Source organism: Embiotoca jacksoni, unplaced genomic scaffold (assembly GCF_022577435.1).
Source record: "Embiotoca jacksoni isolate LCO1_2020_lvr unplaced genomic scaffold, fEmbJac1.0.p SCAF_13, whole genome shotgun sequence".
NCBI lineage: Eukaryota > Metazoa > Chordata > Actinopteri > Embiotocidae > Embiotoca > Embiotoca jacksoni.
The window spans coordinates 6,966,585-6,983,210 of NW_027185263.1; the positions used below are offsets into that span (position 1 = coordinate 6,966,585).

Genomic DNA, 16,626 nt, shown 5'->3' on the forward strand with positions numbered 1-16,626 from the left:
GCTTCTGGTTCTCGTTAATGGCTGAACATATTAACAGCAATAATCTGCGGACACGTGATCGAGGCGCTCCGACGTGCGGGAACGATGACGCGTTTCCAGGTGAGATCAGGTGGGAGGGGAGGAGCTAAACTTGTCTCTAGGTTTTTTTTTTTTTTTTTTTTTTTTTTTTTTTTTTTTGGTGGGGGGGGGGCGGGGGGGGGAGCGCGCGTCATGACAGGTCCGAGAGAGGAAGACAAGTTGACTTTTTTATTTTTTTTCGTAGTAAAAAGTTGGTGGAAGAACAAGGAGCGTGCCATCATGAAGTGTATGCGGAGGGAATAATAGAAAGGAAAAAAGGACAAAAAAAAAAAAAAAAAAAAAAGGATCGGGGGCAAAGAGGAAGCCACGAAAACGAATCCGGTAATGTCGAAATGAAAATTGCGCCCGAACATACGATACGATGGGAAAAAGTTAGACCGGCAGGACTTTGTGCAACGTAGTTTGAGGAGGAAGTGTGCACGTTTTACAGGAATGCACGCTGCAGATCCAGACAAACTTTGACATGTAGGTTCAGTCTGTCATAAGTACAGAATAAGAAATGAAATAAAACTGTATCGGTGACATTTGTCTTTACTTTTAAGATTTAAGGTTGTTGTTCTCTCGGTGCGTCTGTCATTTAAAACTTTGTTTCCCAAAGGTTGCTTATTTCATTTAAGCTCCGTCTGAGCTGCTGCACTTTACCAAGTCTAGACTTGCTGTCCCAATCCGGGTAGATTTATTATCCAGGGGTGTGTCCTCTGTGTGTGTGTGTGTGTGTGTGTGTGTGTGTGTGTGTGTGTGTGTGTGTGTGTGTGTGTGTGTGTGCGTGCGCGCGCACGCGTGCGTGCGATACCCTCCAAGTACAGTGCAATTAATATCCATGTGATTATTTGTGTATGTGTTTAGATGGCACAGCAAGAAGAACCTCTGTATGATTTCCCAGAGCCCGTCCAGCCATCAGAGCGCAAATTGTTGGGGCATCAAAGGACCCGGGGATCCCTGAGAAGCATCAGCATATTGGACCGTCTCCTGCTTACGGTCCCTGTCTGGCTTCAGCTGTCAATCAATCCTGCCAACGCGCTGCACATACTGCAGAGGGAACCGCGGGGGGTCCGAGACACAAAAACACAGCACATTCTGCCCGAAACCGCGCGTATAATTTCACACCCTCCCCACTTGCACTCTGTAACCAGGTGTGTCGTCCTACAGACGTTCCTGGTGCGAAAGTCTCGCACATCCCAGAGAAATGTGCTCTGCATCCGGTTGGCGGACGACAGCGTGCCGTCCTTCGTTCAGCAGTTTGGTCTCAGAGAGGAACGTGCCAATAAAAGTAGGACCTGGACACTCATACGTTTTAATATGTGATCAATCTGCCTTTTTTAGTAAGAAATCAAAAGTTGATTGTGCACTGTATGTCTGTTAATCTGCTTAATCTACTAATTAGATGAAGTCATTACTATTAGATGAATCTATTAATCCATATTGGATTAAATTGTACACGGACAGTTCAGCAGCTTTGAAAAGACGTGAAACTTTACTGAAAAACGTATGGATCAAACTACAATAACTCTTGACTACACTGTTACATCTAACTGTCAGCTCGAAAGAAAATTGAACTTTCTTGGTTTAATGTATTATGATTCTCCTACACCCCCATATTCCAATAAATAAGACCTCAGAGGGAGGACAACCCCTCTTGTTGATACCGACTACCTCCCTCTCTTCAAACATCCCTATGAATTTTCTTCATCCCCAGCTCTGTCTCTGGAGACTTCAGCCATCAGCTTTCCAGACCTCCCACGACTGATTTCCTTTTACTGCGTCAGCAGGTAAAAAGTTTGTCGCCCTCATTCTCGCTTTCCTCAGTTTTGTTCCTTTGACTTCTTTCACTTCCTGCAACGTTATCATCAGTCTTTCATCTTTTCAATATTTATTGATCTGCAAGAACTAACGTTGGTGTTGTTATCGTATATTGTGTGTGTGTGTGTGTGTTTTAGAGATGTGTTACCGTTTCCTCTGGAGCTTCCTGAAGCCATTGCAAAGGCAGCGTCACACAAAGAGCTCGAGTCCATCTCGCATATGGGAATAGGTCGGTGAATTGCTCGTTTCCCCACAGCAGATTTGGCAACCTTAACTTCTAATACCTTGGCCTTAAGGGATTTATTTAAACAAGGCACGCACACACTGCACAGTAATTATCCCACGCAGCTGCTAGCTAACAAACATAAACACCGTAGGCATTTTTTTTTCTTCTTTCTTTTATCCACTGATTACTTATTTCGTTTACGTGTGAAATCATCCAAACCAATTACAACAAAATGTATAAAGAAACTCCTTTAAACTGTGGCAGCTGTATCAACAAGCAAAGTTTTTGCTAAGATGATAATTTGCATTTAAGGACAAAAAAAAAAAAAAAAATCAAAGTTTCACAGTGTTGGCAATATGATTCGTTTTGTACATTTTATACAGAATTATGGTGTCCCTAAAGCAACTTTTGATTATAATGAAGGGACAATATTATTATGTTAAGCATCTTTATGTTGTTTCACAGAATTCTGGAGTTCCCACCTGAATGTTCGTGGGCCGCGGGAGGCACCTAAGCCCCGGAAAGATGAGGAGAAGAAGCCGGACGCCGTGACGTCAGCCTCACCCGCTGCAGCTCAGCTGGACTCGGCGGCGCAGCCCGACCCAGACAACCAGCCCAACAAAGCACCCGAATCAGACGCGTCCACCAAACAACCGGGTCCCAACACCGCGTTGTTCCACGAGTTTTGTCCGATCACAACGCGCAGCCCCAGGGAGCTGGATTACGGCTCCGGCCTGGGCGCTCTCTGTTTCATCAACCCGCTTTTCCTGGAGTCTCAGAGCGCCATTTCCAGACGGCGCATGTTCAAACGCAGCCTCAAGGTTCGGATTTCCACCGAGACGTCCACTCTGCTGTCACCTCCGCTGGCTCCTCCGCCTCCGCCACCCATAATGCCAAAAACCAAGGGGAGATGTAAAGCCAAGAAAGAGGGGCAAGGAGCTGTCCAACAGAGTGGAAGTCCATTTCAAGCCACTCGGGTTGACCCGGCTGTTGAAGACACCCAGCCTCAATCTGTCGCACAAAACCCTCCCAGCGAGGCCCAAGTTCAGCCTCCATTAGAAACTCCTCACTTCCAGCCTGGGACGCAGGATCAGAGCCGAACACAGACCGAAGCAGGTCAAAGCAAAGCCGGAGTCAAAGCACTGCTGCCGACAGAAATGGAGCATCTTTCGAATGACACGGATTACATGGATCCATCTCCAGTGGTCCTTTTGCCATCACTCTCTCCTTACATGTCCCCACTTGCACCTCCCCTTTTCCCCAAAGTGTCCCCGTCCCTCTCTCCTCGCGACTCTCCCAGAGGCTCTCCCTCCCTCTCGCCTTATCAATCCCCATCTTTATCTCCCAAGGTTCCCTTTTCTCTCTCTCCACAGGATTGTCTCTGTATCTCCCCCTCTTGCTCTCCTTACCAGTCCCCGTCCCCTTCCCCGAAGGTGCCCTTCTCTCTGTCGCCCTTCATCTCTCCGTCCTTCTCTCCGCTCACAGAACAGACCTATTCGACACCGGCGACTCCTTCAAGGCCGGATCGGCAACAATCGGAGCGGGAGGATGGGGAGGAGGAAGAGGGAGCAGGTGCAGATCAAAATAAGGATGAAGATGGCGAGACAAAAGAAGACCTGCGCAAGAAAAGGGAAGAGGAGGAGAAGGCCTTGGTTTTACAGATGAATGCCGCATCACTAAAGGACACGGAGAGCTGCAGCTCCTGCAGCAGCAGTCTGGAGGAAGCAGCAGAGACTCCACCTCAGTTACCAGACAAACAAGCCAAAGGAACAAGCTTCTAGCGAACAAACGCCTCAGACTGTACCTGCATTACATTGTGTGATGTCAAGAAGCACCGCGTGGAATTACTTGGCGAAATATGTTGACAGCCATAAAAACCTGAATTGTTTTTAGATTTTCTTAAAATTTTGAATTAAATTGGTTTAAAAAAACAAAACAAAACAAAACAAAAAACGTTGAAGTGTATTCAATTTTTTTCGGGAAAGATTTCTTTCCTAACAGCAAGCCAGTGTTTTCTCAAAATGTAGTTGCAGAAACTTTAAACCTTTTTTTGTTAAGTAGTTGATTAGAATTAACCGTAAATTAAGATTATTTTTGGCATCAAAGGTACAAATGTATACAGTTACAAACAGGAATTGTTGCCGAGTTGACTACAAAAGGTTATTACAATCAAAACCTTACTTTTTTTTTTTTTTTGTTAAATCAAGAGCAGCATGGGAAACCACCATAGGTATACACACAATATACTGATATACATATTTTACCAGAGTAGAAGCTGAGGTTTCAGTTTGAATTTAACAAGTCTTATCTGTATGCTGACACACATACTTTGAACTAAACATGTGCCACTTTGATTCAAGATCCAAGGTGACTCATCAGGGTTGTGTAATGTTATCAAAATGGACTGAAAGCCATTATTACATTGAGTGAATTTCCTAAAAATGAAACAAGAGAAAAATAGCACTAAGATGTTATTACACAAACTTTTATTTGTGTAGATTCAACACATTTCATACGTAAAGAGTTTAATAGACCTTCCAGACACAGCAATAGAAGCAACTCCCATGATTTCTTTGTACCAAATCTGACAAAAAAAAAATAGCATAAGGTGTTATTTTGCCTCGCAGTCATTGCAGCTAGTTAACAGTCAAATCATCAACACAAACGCTGTATTTTAAAAGTTGTAAAGATGGACTCATTGTTGCCGTAGGTAACTGTAAAATTGATTCATCGACATCATTTTAAGTAGACAAACATCATTGATCATTTTGTGAAGCAATTTTTTTTTTTGTCGTTTAAACCCAGGAACCATTTCAATTGTCAGGTTGCATTGACAGTTCTCACTACTTCTTAATAGAAAAATACATTTCCTAAAGGCATCTACAAGAGTGTTGTATTCGTGAGCAGCTCATCTATTTGGATCTGAGCCAGTTTACACAAACAGACCCGACGCTGAAACGGTGTCTGTCACCTGTGACAGATCAGTTGTAATCTTATAGCTTCATTTGAAGTATGAAACTTAAATTTAGTCTCATAAGAAGTATTTGTACCACTTTTTGTGTTTATTAAGAATCAATTTGCTTTCACATACAGTCCAAAAAAAATAAAAAATAAAAAAATTCAGGTATCAGTTTGGTATTTTTAAAAGCCAGCAGCTCATCCATCCATCAGCACCAGCAGGGGGCGTCTCTTTTGCTCAGCTCCAGGAGGTCGGCCTCCAGCTGCTCAGCGTCGTCTTGGAAGCGCTCGGTGAAGGAGCGAATCAAGCCTGCCGCGCTGCCTTCATATTCCACCAGCTCTACGCTGTCCCCTGAAAACCACAGTCAGACAGACTTCATAACGAACTTGTACATATACACAGTACAAGATTTTTTTTAACAGTAGAATATTGTTAATGCTATTTCTTCGTCAGCTGACACTACTTTTCGAGTACTGATGAAATACTATGCCTGTGTTCTTTAAGCAACGTTTGTGAGACGTTATTCTTGAAATCTTTCAAGTCAAATGTTTAGAAAAACAGGGGTTATTCAGAGGTGAGCGTTCCTCCTCTTCATTCATGAGATGCTAATGAGACAAGGAATGTTTTGTACAAATAAAATCTGCTGAAGCAGAGTCTTTTAAAAGTCTCGCACCGTTGGCCACCCCCATCAAACAATAAACTAGAATTACTGTATCACGGTTGCATACGTCCACCACCCTGTCAAGTTGCAGGTTACATCCGTGTCTGTCCGGACTCGTAATAAACACAGTGAAGACTTTGAAAGGAATTCGGCCAATAAAGCCGATTCTGATAGAACATAAAGTTGTGAAAGTAGACAATGCTTGAAATGCGGATGTTGCCGCAAAGAAGCAACACATTTTAACGCGAATGCATCACATACATCTTCAACCCGACAGAACAGAAGATCTGTACGATCTCCAGTGTCAAGGCGGACACCAAAGATTAGTGTCATCAACTCAGAATCAGGGCAAATGTAAAATATGGTCTCGCGCTCCCCTCCTGTTCCTGTGTTATGGTGTTGAATAATGGCAAGAACCGTGTTCATGCATGGCGTTGTGACGTCACAGCTTTGACCTTTTGGATATAAAATGCCATCACTTCATCGTTTTATCCCATTAGATGTTTGTGTGAAATCTTGTCACAATTAGTCAATGAATTCTTGAGTTATGGCCACAAATGCGTTTTGTGAGGTCACAGTGACCTTTGACCTCCGAAATCGAATCAGTTCATGCCTCAAGGCTGAAATATTATGGTCGCGACAATCCCTCCGGCCGCTGCAGTCACCGCCACAGGGGCATAGAAATATATATAGATTGTGCAACATGAAACATTTCCTATTAATGTATTCATAATACTCCCATTATTATTATTATTATTATTATTATTCTCCTTACTTCCATTTGAAGGATTACTGCTCCAAGTAGGTAGAATTAACAGTGTGGTGAATTAGCCATCAGCATTTCCTGTCTGAACAGATGTGCACAACCAATTTCCGTGTGCTGAGATTTGACTCGGCACACTTCTTCTTCTTCTCCGAGTCCTAACGGTGTGACGGGACCAAATTGCCTCCGCGAGCTGCGTGTCACACTCACTGCTGTTGCCGCTGACTGTTGCCAAGTCAGCGGCTCCGACTACAGTTTCTCCTCCCGGTGCCTTGAGAACGCTCGGCGCTCTATTTCTGCCCGATATCTCCACTCCCTCACCTCTCCTGCGACTCCGGGTCAATTAGCGGCTGAGCGGCCGGCGGCGTGAACCACGGTTACGTTGGCGGAATAAGCGCTGACGGGACTGGCCGTCGCTGAACACCCCTTGTCGGGTGCAGGTGCAGCTACATACCGTTGACTTTGGTGTTGGCCTGAACAAACATCTTGCGGGCTTCCTTCCTCAGCAGCACCGTCTCCCGCAGACGCAGGAAGTTGTGAGCGCCGCTGCTGGTGACGGTGGAGTAGCCGTCGTAGAGAGCCCGGCCTCCTTCCACATCCGCTGTCGCCTTAAAGACCTACAAATGGGAGGCATCGGGTGAGCAACATGCTGGGTGTAGATGTGGGGCACATCAACAGGGTTTTTACACGAAAGCGAGGATTGACGGTAGCATTCCTGTAACATTAGTCCGAATGTTACTCGATGGCGGCTTCGATGAGTCAGCAGTGGCAGGTTCTGATTAAGTTCTCCAGATTGTTTTCCTCCGGAGTTATTCTTCAACTGTTCTAATGTGTTTATTATTTTTGACGACAGAGCAGTGCAGAAGCATCAAGTAATCATAACTGGAGCGTTTCCACACAAAACAGCAATGGCAGCGAAGACAACACGGCAACCTGGGAAGAAGCTGGGATGCAATTAATAATCATTTTTAGAATTGATCAAGTTGCCGCTGACTTCAGAAAATTGCAAACAATGTTCATCACAATTTACCAAAGCCAGAGTTGACTACTTTTAAATACTGTAAGATTTTAGTTCCAACAAAACAAGATAATGGTCAGGTGTTGAGATTTTTGAGGCTTGAACTGAAGTTTTCCTTAAAATTCACTAAAACGATTAACTGCCAATCAAAATTGTTGCAGATTCCTTTTCTATACATTGATTTATGGCTTAATCAGCTCATCTCCGTGGTGTATCCCGTACCTGCAGTTTACAGAGGAACCTATGGATGGCGTTCTTGCCCACAGTGTGGATCTTGCTTCTGTCCAGCGTGATTCGTGCGTCAGGCTTGCCATCCTGTCCCGTCACCTCCTCCAGGCCCACCAGGCCCTCCCCGGCCTCCAGCAGAACACGCAGGATCACGAAGCGGGCCTGCATGTGAGCCTGAGACCGAGCGGACATACACCAGACAAAACTGTACACATCTCCCGACACTCGTGTAAACACAGACGGACTTACTACAAGCTGCATTACGAAACGACACAGACACGTCGAACCGAGCCCGTCAGGTTGTACGGAACACATGCCTAATGGGCCGTATCTGGACTCGTCTTATAAACACTGTTCGCCCAACACCATGTACGTCTGGGGTGCTATATAAATGAAACGTTTCCAAGTAAAGGAGTGAAAGAGACCACATGGTCCTCAGTGAGCAGACAGATTACCTGTCTCCAGCTCTTGCTCTCAGGTGTGTAGAACTCCAGGCCGAGCAGTCCAGCTCTGACCATGCTCAGCCAGTTGACGTACACCACATCCTCGGCATCCTGTCCCTCGTGGCCAAAAATACTGGGACACGCGCACACGCACACACACACACACACACACACTTACAGTAAGCAGGCTGACATCCTTCGGTCACTGCACACGGACCGGAACAGAAACTGCATTCCATTCATTTTCTTTTTAAAAGAGCCTACATTCCATAGGACAACCTGTTTAACAGCGTAATGAAGAAATAATTGCCCCTTTGACTCCCAAAGAAACTAAATGAAACATGCAATATTTCTTTTGGCTTTTCTTTCCATTTTTTTTTTCTCAATAGTTGACATACTTCAAAAAGGATTTCAGTGCAACAATAACATTTCTGGATTATACCAAATCCTGGAGATGCATCCCCGAGTAAGATTTAGTATTCACATCTTTTCCTTTTCAGCTCCATCTAACTTCCTCCCCAATGACTGATGTTTAGGACGTTAAGTTAAATGCACCCAATGTACATTTAGGTAAAATTTTCAAAGCGTGTCGTACCTGAGCACTTCCTTCTTGAAACACAGATAAAGTCCGACACACTCAGCGCGGCATTCTTCATAAGAGGAGGCAATCGTGGAGAATTTACTGTCCCACGTCTCGCTGCCCCGATACCAACTGGACACCTGGAAGAGGCACTCGCGCCGTTAGTTTTTGTTTCACCACGCAGCTGAACGCAGAGCTAAGACCAGACAACAAGGCCACGACCAATCAAACTCACCGGTTCTCCAGTCTCTGGGTTGATCACTTTACTCTGGTCGAAGTTGAACTTGCCCTTGTCGTCCTATGAATGCAGATGGAGGGCACAAAGTAAATTCAAAAACAAAGCCAAAACAGACTAGATTAAGATTTAACAAGGAGAACTCAACTTGTGCCTTTCTATCATTAACACGCCAAAGGCAGAAAACGAGCTGATATGAGCAGCAGTATGTTTGACTGACCTGAACAAACAGCTTGCCACTTCCATGGCCCAGCAGCTCATGAAGCCCGACCTGCACCTCGAACGATGGGCCCTTCCACTTGATAAACGAATCCTGGAGCAAAGGTAAAAAAAAAAAAAAAAAAAAACACAGCAGAATGTATGAATATCGGAGCTTGAAAGAGGCAAGAGTGTGTAAGAGAATCAGGAAGCTGCATATGTTACCTTGTCCTCCTCCTCCAGGAAAGTAAGTTTTTCTTTTTGTGTAGCATAGGCTACAGCCAGCACGTTGCCTAGCGACACGTTTTTAAAGCCCTCTGACTGTCTGATGTCATCATCTAAGGAGAAAAAGAAAACACAAACAGTGTTTTTAAGGTGTAATGCTGTACACGCACAAAAAAACAACAACATCGAAACTTAAACCAGCTGAAGTGTTTAAACTTGTGGACATACAGTTGGGGATGTTGATGCCGGCTGGTATTCCACTCCCGCCAAAGGTGAGAACGTCCAGTGAGGTGAAGTCGGGTTTAAGGAACGTGTCCTTCTCAAACTCCTCGGGCCACGGCAACTCAGGAAGCAAGACTTCTGCTGAGCCCACCAGCTTGGTGAAACGCTCGCTCATCGCTTTGTTCACAACCGCAACGAAACCTACACAGAACAAAGACGGGAATTAAATTGATTAAATAAGAAAAAAAAACAAAAAAAACCACTCAAGACAATTTCTTACTACCGTAATTTCCGGACTATGAGCCGCTACTTTTTTCCCACGCTTTGAACCTCGCGGCTTAAACAACGACGCGGCTAATTTATGGATTTTTCCCGCTTTCACAAGCTTCGTGCCGCCAAAAAACTGAGCAAAAAAAACACATTCTGTGACGGTGCTCAGTTTTTTTGGCGGCATGAAGCTTTCATTAGACCAATGAAATTGCCGAACGGGTTAAGGTGAAACAATGTAACTTTTTACTTTACTGTTTAGATTAAATCGAGCGCGCTCAAACTTCCCATCATTCTGATTACGGTAGTCATTTTGTCACCCTCATCACGGCAAAGACACGAAGAAATGCATACGATGCAACGTTCAAGTTGAAGGCGATTAGATCTGGCTGTTGGAAAAGGAAATAGAGCCGACTCAACGCAGAGAGAGCAGACGGCCGAGGTGTTTCAACTGTGCGGGTCCGACTGAAAGCAAAAACAAATCGCCACCGCAATGAAGTTTGAGGATTTTAGAGGTGGACCGTCGTGGTGTCTCAGATTTATGAGACGTGAAGGCCTGTCTGTCCATCAGGGTACGGACGAGTCTGTGTCAGCAGCTCCCTCCCGACTACGAGGAAAAAGTTTCAAAATTCCGCAAATTCACTGATGCAAAGATAGCGGGGCATTCCATTGGCCCGCACGACATCCTAAACATGGGTGAGGTTCCTCTGACCTTTGACCTGCCTTCTCACTGTCAACAGGAAAGGCGAATCATCCGTCACGCTGAAATTTGTATGTTTGTTACAAGCCGTGTTTCGTTAAAGTCTGTGTAAAGTTAATTTGTTTCAATGTACCGGTAGGCACCTGCGGCTTATAGACATGTGCGGCTTATTTATGTTCAAAATTTAAAAAAAAAAAATTAAATTCAGTGGGTGCGGCTTATATTCAGGTGCGCTCAATAGTCCGGAAATTACAGTAATCATTAAAACAGTAATAAAAAACCTTCTTGTGACATGAATGCGTAATAAAGTATTGGGTTCAAGTTTAAACTCTAAAACTAAAGTGGGGATGCTTTTTTTTAAATGCCATGTTAAGTTGTAATTTATCAGGTAAATTCATTCAAACGGCAGTAAACGGAAAAGTGGATTCCCCGCATCACATTGCAGTTTACCTCCAAGACTGCCCAGAGTTATACAACATGTGTAGTGAAGTCTGAAGGAATTTAATAAAAGATATTGCATGTATACTTTTAGAGACAAAACGAAGAGACAAACAACCCAAAAACAGAATATACTAAGGACCGATTACTTTTTTGATGGTATTTTACAATGGATAAAAATCGAAACACCTGAAGTGGCAAAAACATTTGCACAACGCTGTATAAACCCATTAACATGAATCCCCTCTTTGGAGGTAAGCAAACTGTTCAAGGAAACGTGTTGACCTTTATTCTGGATTGATGGCCAAGTCCTAACTTAATAAGCGTAAGTGCAGTACGTGTCCCTTTAAGGCCAATATAATCATTGCTAGAATGAAACACTATTCCCAAAATTGTCTAATGGAGTAGAAGGCTGAAAATAGCAAATTAAGTAACCGTTGTAAAGAGCTCGGCCAAGTCTTGAGCTCTGAACTGCAGCTATAAAACTTGAAGAGGCCCGCGGCATCACAGCTTGCGGGCCAATAAACACGTTAGTATCGCTGTTCTTGATGAGCTCGGCAGTTACCTTCAAACTCTCCTCTGGAGCCAAACGGGTCTCTGTAGCTCTCTATGAAACCTATATAACTGAGAGAGAGAGAGGTTTCAGAGGTTAATAAAAGAGAAGAGCGTTCAACACCCTGTGCAAAGGTCAGAATGGATTTCATAAAGGAAGAGAACTGTATCAAAGAATTCAATCACATCTATGAGGAAGTGAAGGTTCCTCAATAATCTGGTCAAAATCCAAAGATAAGATAAAAGATGATTCAATACCTGTATATTTGTTAGTTAGTTATTCGTTTTGTGCAGAAAAACAGCAATAATAAACATTAATAAGCATGTTGGCTAAAAGGAGTCACTGTCTGAGTGATGTTTATGACCATAAATAGTTAGTGTCATTTTGCAAAAATAAAAACAGACATAAATGAATTACAGCTGAGGAGCTGTTGGAAATAATGATTTCGTTCCATTGCACGCACAGCAAAAGACATGTTCTGTGTGTCATAAATATCACATTCAATGAAGGCACAAATTGATACCACATGTAGGGAGATCACGTCAAGTCTTGAGTACAAATATGTTTGTACTTTAGCTGATACTGGATGATAGATCGACCTTCATTGTGGACAGACATCGTGTTCAGTAGATGCTGCTGCGCTGCAGCCGGCTCACCTCTCAACGATTGGTCCCTTGTCTTTGATCCAGAATCGAGAGCCCTCTTTGTGGGCTTCGACTGAGCCGAAGGTGAAGCTGCGTCTGTACTCTTCAAGCATCTTCTTCTGGTTCTCGTTGGCACCGTAGGCCTGTCAAAATGTTTGTCAACAAAACAAGAATTTCAAGAGTAGAACTGTGGCAGGAAAATGACTTGTCGTTGCCAGCCGAGTCATAGATGCAAAGACTCCTCTTAAAGACGGTGGGCTCTGGTTTTGTGTTCCGACCTCTGCATTAATTTCACAATGCAATTTTGACATTGTTTGTCCTTTATCTTGCCGATATTTTCTAAACTCTAAGATTTGCAGTAAAATTGTCACAGTTAAATTGCCGTCAGTTTACTATGTTACTATGATTTTGTTTCCATTTTTCTTCCAAACAACAGAGACTGAGCTCCGACTCTACACCTCTCCGTGTTCTTTGTTGTCTCACCTGTGCTTGTCGAAGGTTATCGCAGACTTTCTCCATGAGAGGACCATAGTCTCCCCTCTTCACAGTGAACTCTTTGTCTTCGAAGCTGAAGCTGCCGCAGCAGGACTCAGTCTCCCCGTCCACTGCACAGTCTGTGAAGAAAAAACAGTGTTTTTTTTGGTTTGTTTTTTTTGTTGCTCAAATCATCGTCAAAATCACTAGTTGCACACGCAAACAAATCCCTCTACGTCCATTTGTCAGTAATGATCACGTCTGCGTGAGTAGTGATGTTTTTTTGTCTGCGTTATCTGCCACTGTAGTTCTGACCTTTCTGCACAGCTGAAGCCAAGCGCACCTCGTAGCAGGCTTTTCCTCCATTGTCCCTCTTGAACAGACGGGTGTTGTAAGCAGACAGTTTCTGGAAACAAACCACAAGAACATGAGCTGATGGCTCACTCTGTCACCAAAACAGAGGGCAGAGGTAAAAGACTAATTCGATAAATGTATTATCCCGATGAAGAGACCAACATGTCCCAAAGAGAGGATGGTAGGTTTATAAAAAAAAAAAAAAAAAAAAAAAAAAAAAAAAAAAAAAGGGGTTAGCGATTACAGGAGAAAAGGACCTGGATAATAGAAATAAGAATATTTATTTTAGGTGTGAGTTTGCTTACTTTGGAGTCGAGGAACTTCTGAGCCATCTCAGCATCCTCCAGACAGCAGTTTCCTGAGAAATAGGTGGTAATTCCCTGAAGAAAACAAAAACACTTCATGAGTCATGCATCCTCCAATAAGGAGAACAGTGCACCAGTTGTGACTTCCTAAAAAAAAAAAAAAAAAAAAAAAAAAAAAAAAAGGATAGAGGAGCGGAGGAACAAATCAGAACGAAACTTGTCTAACAGACAGAATCACATTTCTCAGCCTCAGCCCCGAACCAGTGCTAATGATGCAGAATAAAACATACCAGAGTCCGTAAAACACATTTCCTTAAATATCACTGGAGAAAATAGTTTCATCAAAGCTGTTGGCTTGAACTCTGCATTAAAATGATACAAGATCCCCCACCTTGTCCCCCAGCCCCAACTGTTTCTGTCTGTCTTCCAGCGAGTAGAGGAGACACGAGCAGCTGTCCCACAGAGCCTCCATCTCAGTGGGCTGCTCCTGAAACGCCTGACTGGCCGTCACCAGAGCTTTCAGCTTGTCCTGGGTGAACACAGCACAGATACAGGCAGCTCGGTATACGTCACAGTAGCAGAATAATAGATGATATGCACCGTATAAAACAATATTAAGTTTATGTGGTACACTCGTTCTATTGATATCTAGATGTGCCAAGTTGATAATGTTACATTTTGTTGACAATGTCTCAGAAAAGCATCGATCCAGCTTCATGGTGCTGTTGTATCAGATTCGATTTTTTTTTTTATAGATGATGTCCTCGTCCTTGAAAAACTAACTTAAAAAAAAAAAAAAAAAAAAAAAAGCTGCTTAGCAGGATTCACACCTGAAAACAACTGTCATTTTACCTTAGGAAGGTTTGGGATGAACTTGGTGTCTCCAAACGACTTGTAGTTTCCCATGTTTGCATATAGACCTGCTGCATACACCAAGAAGGCCTAGATATCACACACAAGAGAGATAATGAACACCTTAACATGTGTTTGTGGAAGAAAACTTGTGTCGTCAACAGACACAGCAAAGGACTGCAAGACAGTGTACCTGGTACTCCTCAGAGCTGAGTCCAGCTGCCGTGGCGACCTGTTCCAGCTGTGCAGGCGTCTGCTTCCTGAAGATTTTCTGCAGCAAGACAAAGATGTTTGCAGACTCTGGCGATGTCTGCAGCAGCACTGCCAGGCCACCATACCTGAGACAGATATCGGTGCAAATGTGTTTTTGTTTAGCGGGGCTGCAGCTCTTCGATAAATGGAAGTAAAACAGGTAAAACGTCACATTTTCACAGTGGGGGTCCAATTTAAGAGCTCTACCGATTTCTCGAATTCAATCATGTCGGACTTGCACTCGCTACTTCCTGACGGTTGCAAACGTACCAAGCGGCGCGGGACAGATAGTGGGCATACATCTTCTCCTGAGGCGAGAGCAAACGAAAGGCCTCGCCGCAGTCGAGTGCAGAGATACCGATGTCATTGGGGAGGTAGTACTGGGAGTCCACCATCTTGAGTCTGAGATTTAACACGGGTGAAAAGGTACTGAATGAACAGAGGGGAAGTAAAGTGGGGAGAGATCAAAGAGAAACGTGGGATGAGAGATAGGTGGGAGACAAAGAAACAAAGGGAGAAGGGAGAGATAAAAAAAAAGAAAAAAACAAACATGAGATGAGTACAGTGCAGGACAAAGACATACAAAAAAGGGGAAACTGCAAGTTAGAACAAACATCACTGCACTTTTTTTTTTTTTTTAAACCGTGGGCTCTGGGAAGTATTTGCACACCTGTCTGTCTTCAGCAGGTTAAGCAGAAAGCAACAGCTTGTGCACTGTCCAAACACACAGATGCTCATTTATAGCAGTGATACAGACCCACAAAAGATCCACATCTTTAAATGATAAGACGACAAAGAAGAGGAGCAGATCTTCATCTCGTAAGATCAAAACTGTTGACAATTAAGTTTCTGTCAAACGAGTGACACTAATAAACCTCATAAGACGAATACTGACTCATTCATGGGTGCTGCTTTTTTGTTATATGTCGGATATCATTAAGATACTTGAGAAGCAAAGGGTTAACAGTGTAGTGACATGTTGCAGTACAACGATAGCCATTAAAAGTTCAAGCTGACCCTGAGGCACACACAAAAAAAAAAAAAGCAAGTAAAAGCAAGGTTTAGTCAAGAGTTCAGTGATCCGGTAGTTGATCCTCCCACGACACCAGAAGACTACCAGCAGCAGGGATGCACTCAAACTGCATGTTCAAGTGTCTGAAGGCTAAAGCTAACACTGTTAGCTTGTAGCGTGCACGCTAAGGCGGCTGCCACAACTTCTGGAAGCAAAACATTAAAGTTTGAAGTCCCATTAAGAGCATTATTAGCTAGTCTTTAATCGCCGATCGACAGGCGTAGAGGTGAAATTCAAACTTCACAGCTCGTTACCTTCAATTTCGTTAACAGCTCCGGCGAACGTCAAATTGCAGTCTCACGCTGTACACTTCCTGCATTCATTCAAGCGCAAGACCCGCCCCTTAACCAATCACAGGCCGTGTACTCCTCTTTGGCAGACATTTTAACCAATCACTAAGTAGCTGTAGTGGGGTTTTTTTTTTCGACACACTTCACCTTGTAATTTCTCGACCAGCTTAAGCACGAAGAACACTTCCTGCGGTTCAAACATGACCCCACAGTAGACTGCAAAAAAAAAAAAAAAACACAGGACATATACAGACACGTACATGTATATTTACTAAAATATATGGACATACGGAGCACATGACGAGGTGGCCGAGTGGTTAAGGCGATGGACTGCTAATCCATTGTGCTCTGCACGCGTGGGTTCGAATCCCATCCTCGTCGGTTTCCTTTTCCATTCTCGAATACAGGTTGACAGTAAACGACTTCGAAACATGTCTGAAGTGGGACATGACTTCCGGGTCTAAAAATTTAAGGCAATGCGGAAGTGCTATATACTGCAATAGCACCCAGGGGCCGCTAGGGGTCGGCGCCGAGGCCGAAACAGCTCCGAAAAGGGACCTAGCTCCATATACTCCCATTAAAAAAAAAAAAAAAAAAGCGTCAACTTCTATCGTGAAATACAAATTTAGCATATTTTTTCCACCAAACACCGAGTTTGCTATCCAATTCATGGACTTACTTGAGGACGAGCAGTTTCATAATAAGCAACAGGCTATTCGATATTTGCGCTCACCTCTAAATTAAACGGGTCAAGTTGGCTCCAAAAGCGGATAACTCACCTAAATCACA

At 43.6% G+C, this 16,626-nt stretch overlaps 2 protein-coding genes and 1 non-coding gene across 7 annotated transcripts; 2 read left to right on the top strand and 1 right to left on the bottom strand.

Annotated features, from left to right (window-relative positions):
- Nucleotides 1-198: 198 nt before the first annotated feature.
- Nucleotides 199-4,533, top strand: LOC138196237 (ras and Rab interactor 3-like). Of its 2 annotated transcripts, none has more exons than XM_069146088.1 (6): nucleotides 199-543; nucleotides 925-1,128; nucleotides 1,228-1,348; nucleotides 1,775-1,847; nucleotides 2,016-2,107; nucleotides 2,570-4,533. In XM_069146088.1, the coding sequence occupies exons 2-6, from the start codon at nucleotides 925-927 to the stop codon at nucleotides 3,883-3,885; spliced, it is 1,806 nt and encodes a 601-aa protein (XP_069002189.1). In that variant the 5' UTR covers nucleotides 199-543; the 3' UTR covers nucleotides 3,886-4,533. The 2 variants fall into 2 exon arrangements, with proteins under 2 accessions (XP_069002189.1, XP_069002188.1); XM_069146087.1 differs by having other exon boundaries at nucleotides 199-399.
- Nucleotides 4,534-4,568: 35 nt separating this feature from the next.
- Nucleotides 4,569-16,268, bottom strand: dpp3 (dipeptidyl-peptidase 3). Of its 4 annotated transcripts, none has more exons than XM_069146084.1 (19): nucleotides 16,128-16,268; nucleotides 14,746-14,877; nucleotides 14,417-14,561; nucleotides 14,224-14,313; nucleotides 13,763-13,900; nucleotides 13,372-13,446; nucleotides 13,028-13,118; nucleotides 12,722-12,852; nucleotides 12,251-12,381; nucleotides 11,607-11,665; nucleotides 9,643-9,837; nucleotides 9,415-9,527; nucleotides 9,212-9,304; nucleotides 8,992-9,054; nucleotides 8,772-8,896; nucleotides 8,189-8,309; nucleotides 7,728-7,907; nucleotides 6,942-7,104; nucleotides 4,569-5,414 (listed from the first exon to the last, which is right to left on the bottom strand). In XM_069146084.1, the coding sequence occupies exons 1-19, from the start codon at nucleotides 16,208-16,210 to the stop codon at nucleotides 5,272-5,274; spliced, it is 2,271 nt and encodes a 756-aa protein (XP_069002185.1). In that variant the 5' UTR covers nucleotides 16,211-16,268; the 3' UTR covers nucleotides 4,569-5,271. The 4 variants fall into 4 exon arrangements, with proteins under 4 accessions (XP_069002185.1, XP_069002183.1, XP_069002186.1 ...); XM_069146082.1 differs by having other exon boundaries at nucleotides 14,746-14,904; XM_069146085.1 differs by lacking the exon at nucleotides 16,128-16,268 and adding an exon at nucleotides 15,802-15,882 and having other exon boundaries at nucleotides 14,746-14,904.
- On the top strand, nucleotides 16,137-16,218 carry trnas-gcu (transfer RNA serine (anticodon GCU)). The gene has a single exon. It is a non-coding gene; the product is annotated as a tRNA-Ser (tRNA).
- Nucleotides 16,269-16,626: the final 358 nt, after the last annotated feature.

Bases quoted from the DNA above. Each gene is read 5' to 3' on its own strand.
- LOC138196237 (XM_069146088.1), top strand. From the start codon at position 925: ATGGCACAGCAAGAAGAACCTCTGTATGATTTCCCAGAGCCCGTCCAG. The intron at 1,129-1,227 runs GTCCGAGACACA...GTCGTCCTACAG, and splicing joins TGCAGAGGGAACCGCGGGGG to ACGTTCCTGGTGCGAAAGTC. The intron at 1,349-1,774 runs GTAGGACCTGGA...CTTCATCCCCAG, and splicing joins AGAGGAACGTGCCAATAAAA to CTCTGTCTCTGGAGACTTCA.
- dpp3 (XM_069146082.1), bottom strand. From the start codon at position 16,210: ATGGGATTCGAACCCACGCGTGCAGAGCACAATGGATTAGCAGTCCAT. The intron at 14,562-14,745 runs GTACGTTTGCAA...TATCTGTCTCAG, and splicing joins TATCTGTCCCGCGCCGCTTG to GTATGGTGGCCTGGCAGTGC. The intron at 12,382-12,721 runs GTGAGACAACAA...ACATTTTGACAG, and splicing joins ATAACCTTCGACAAGCACAG to GCCTACGGTGCCAACGAGAA.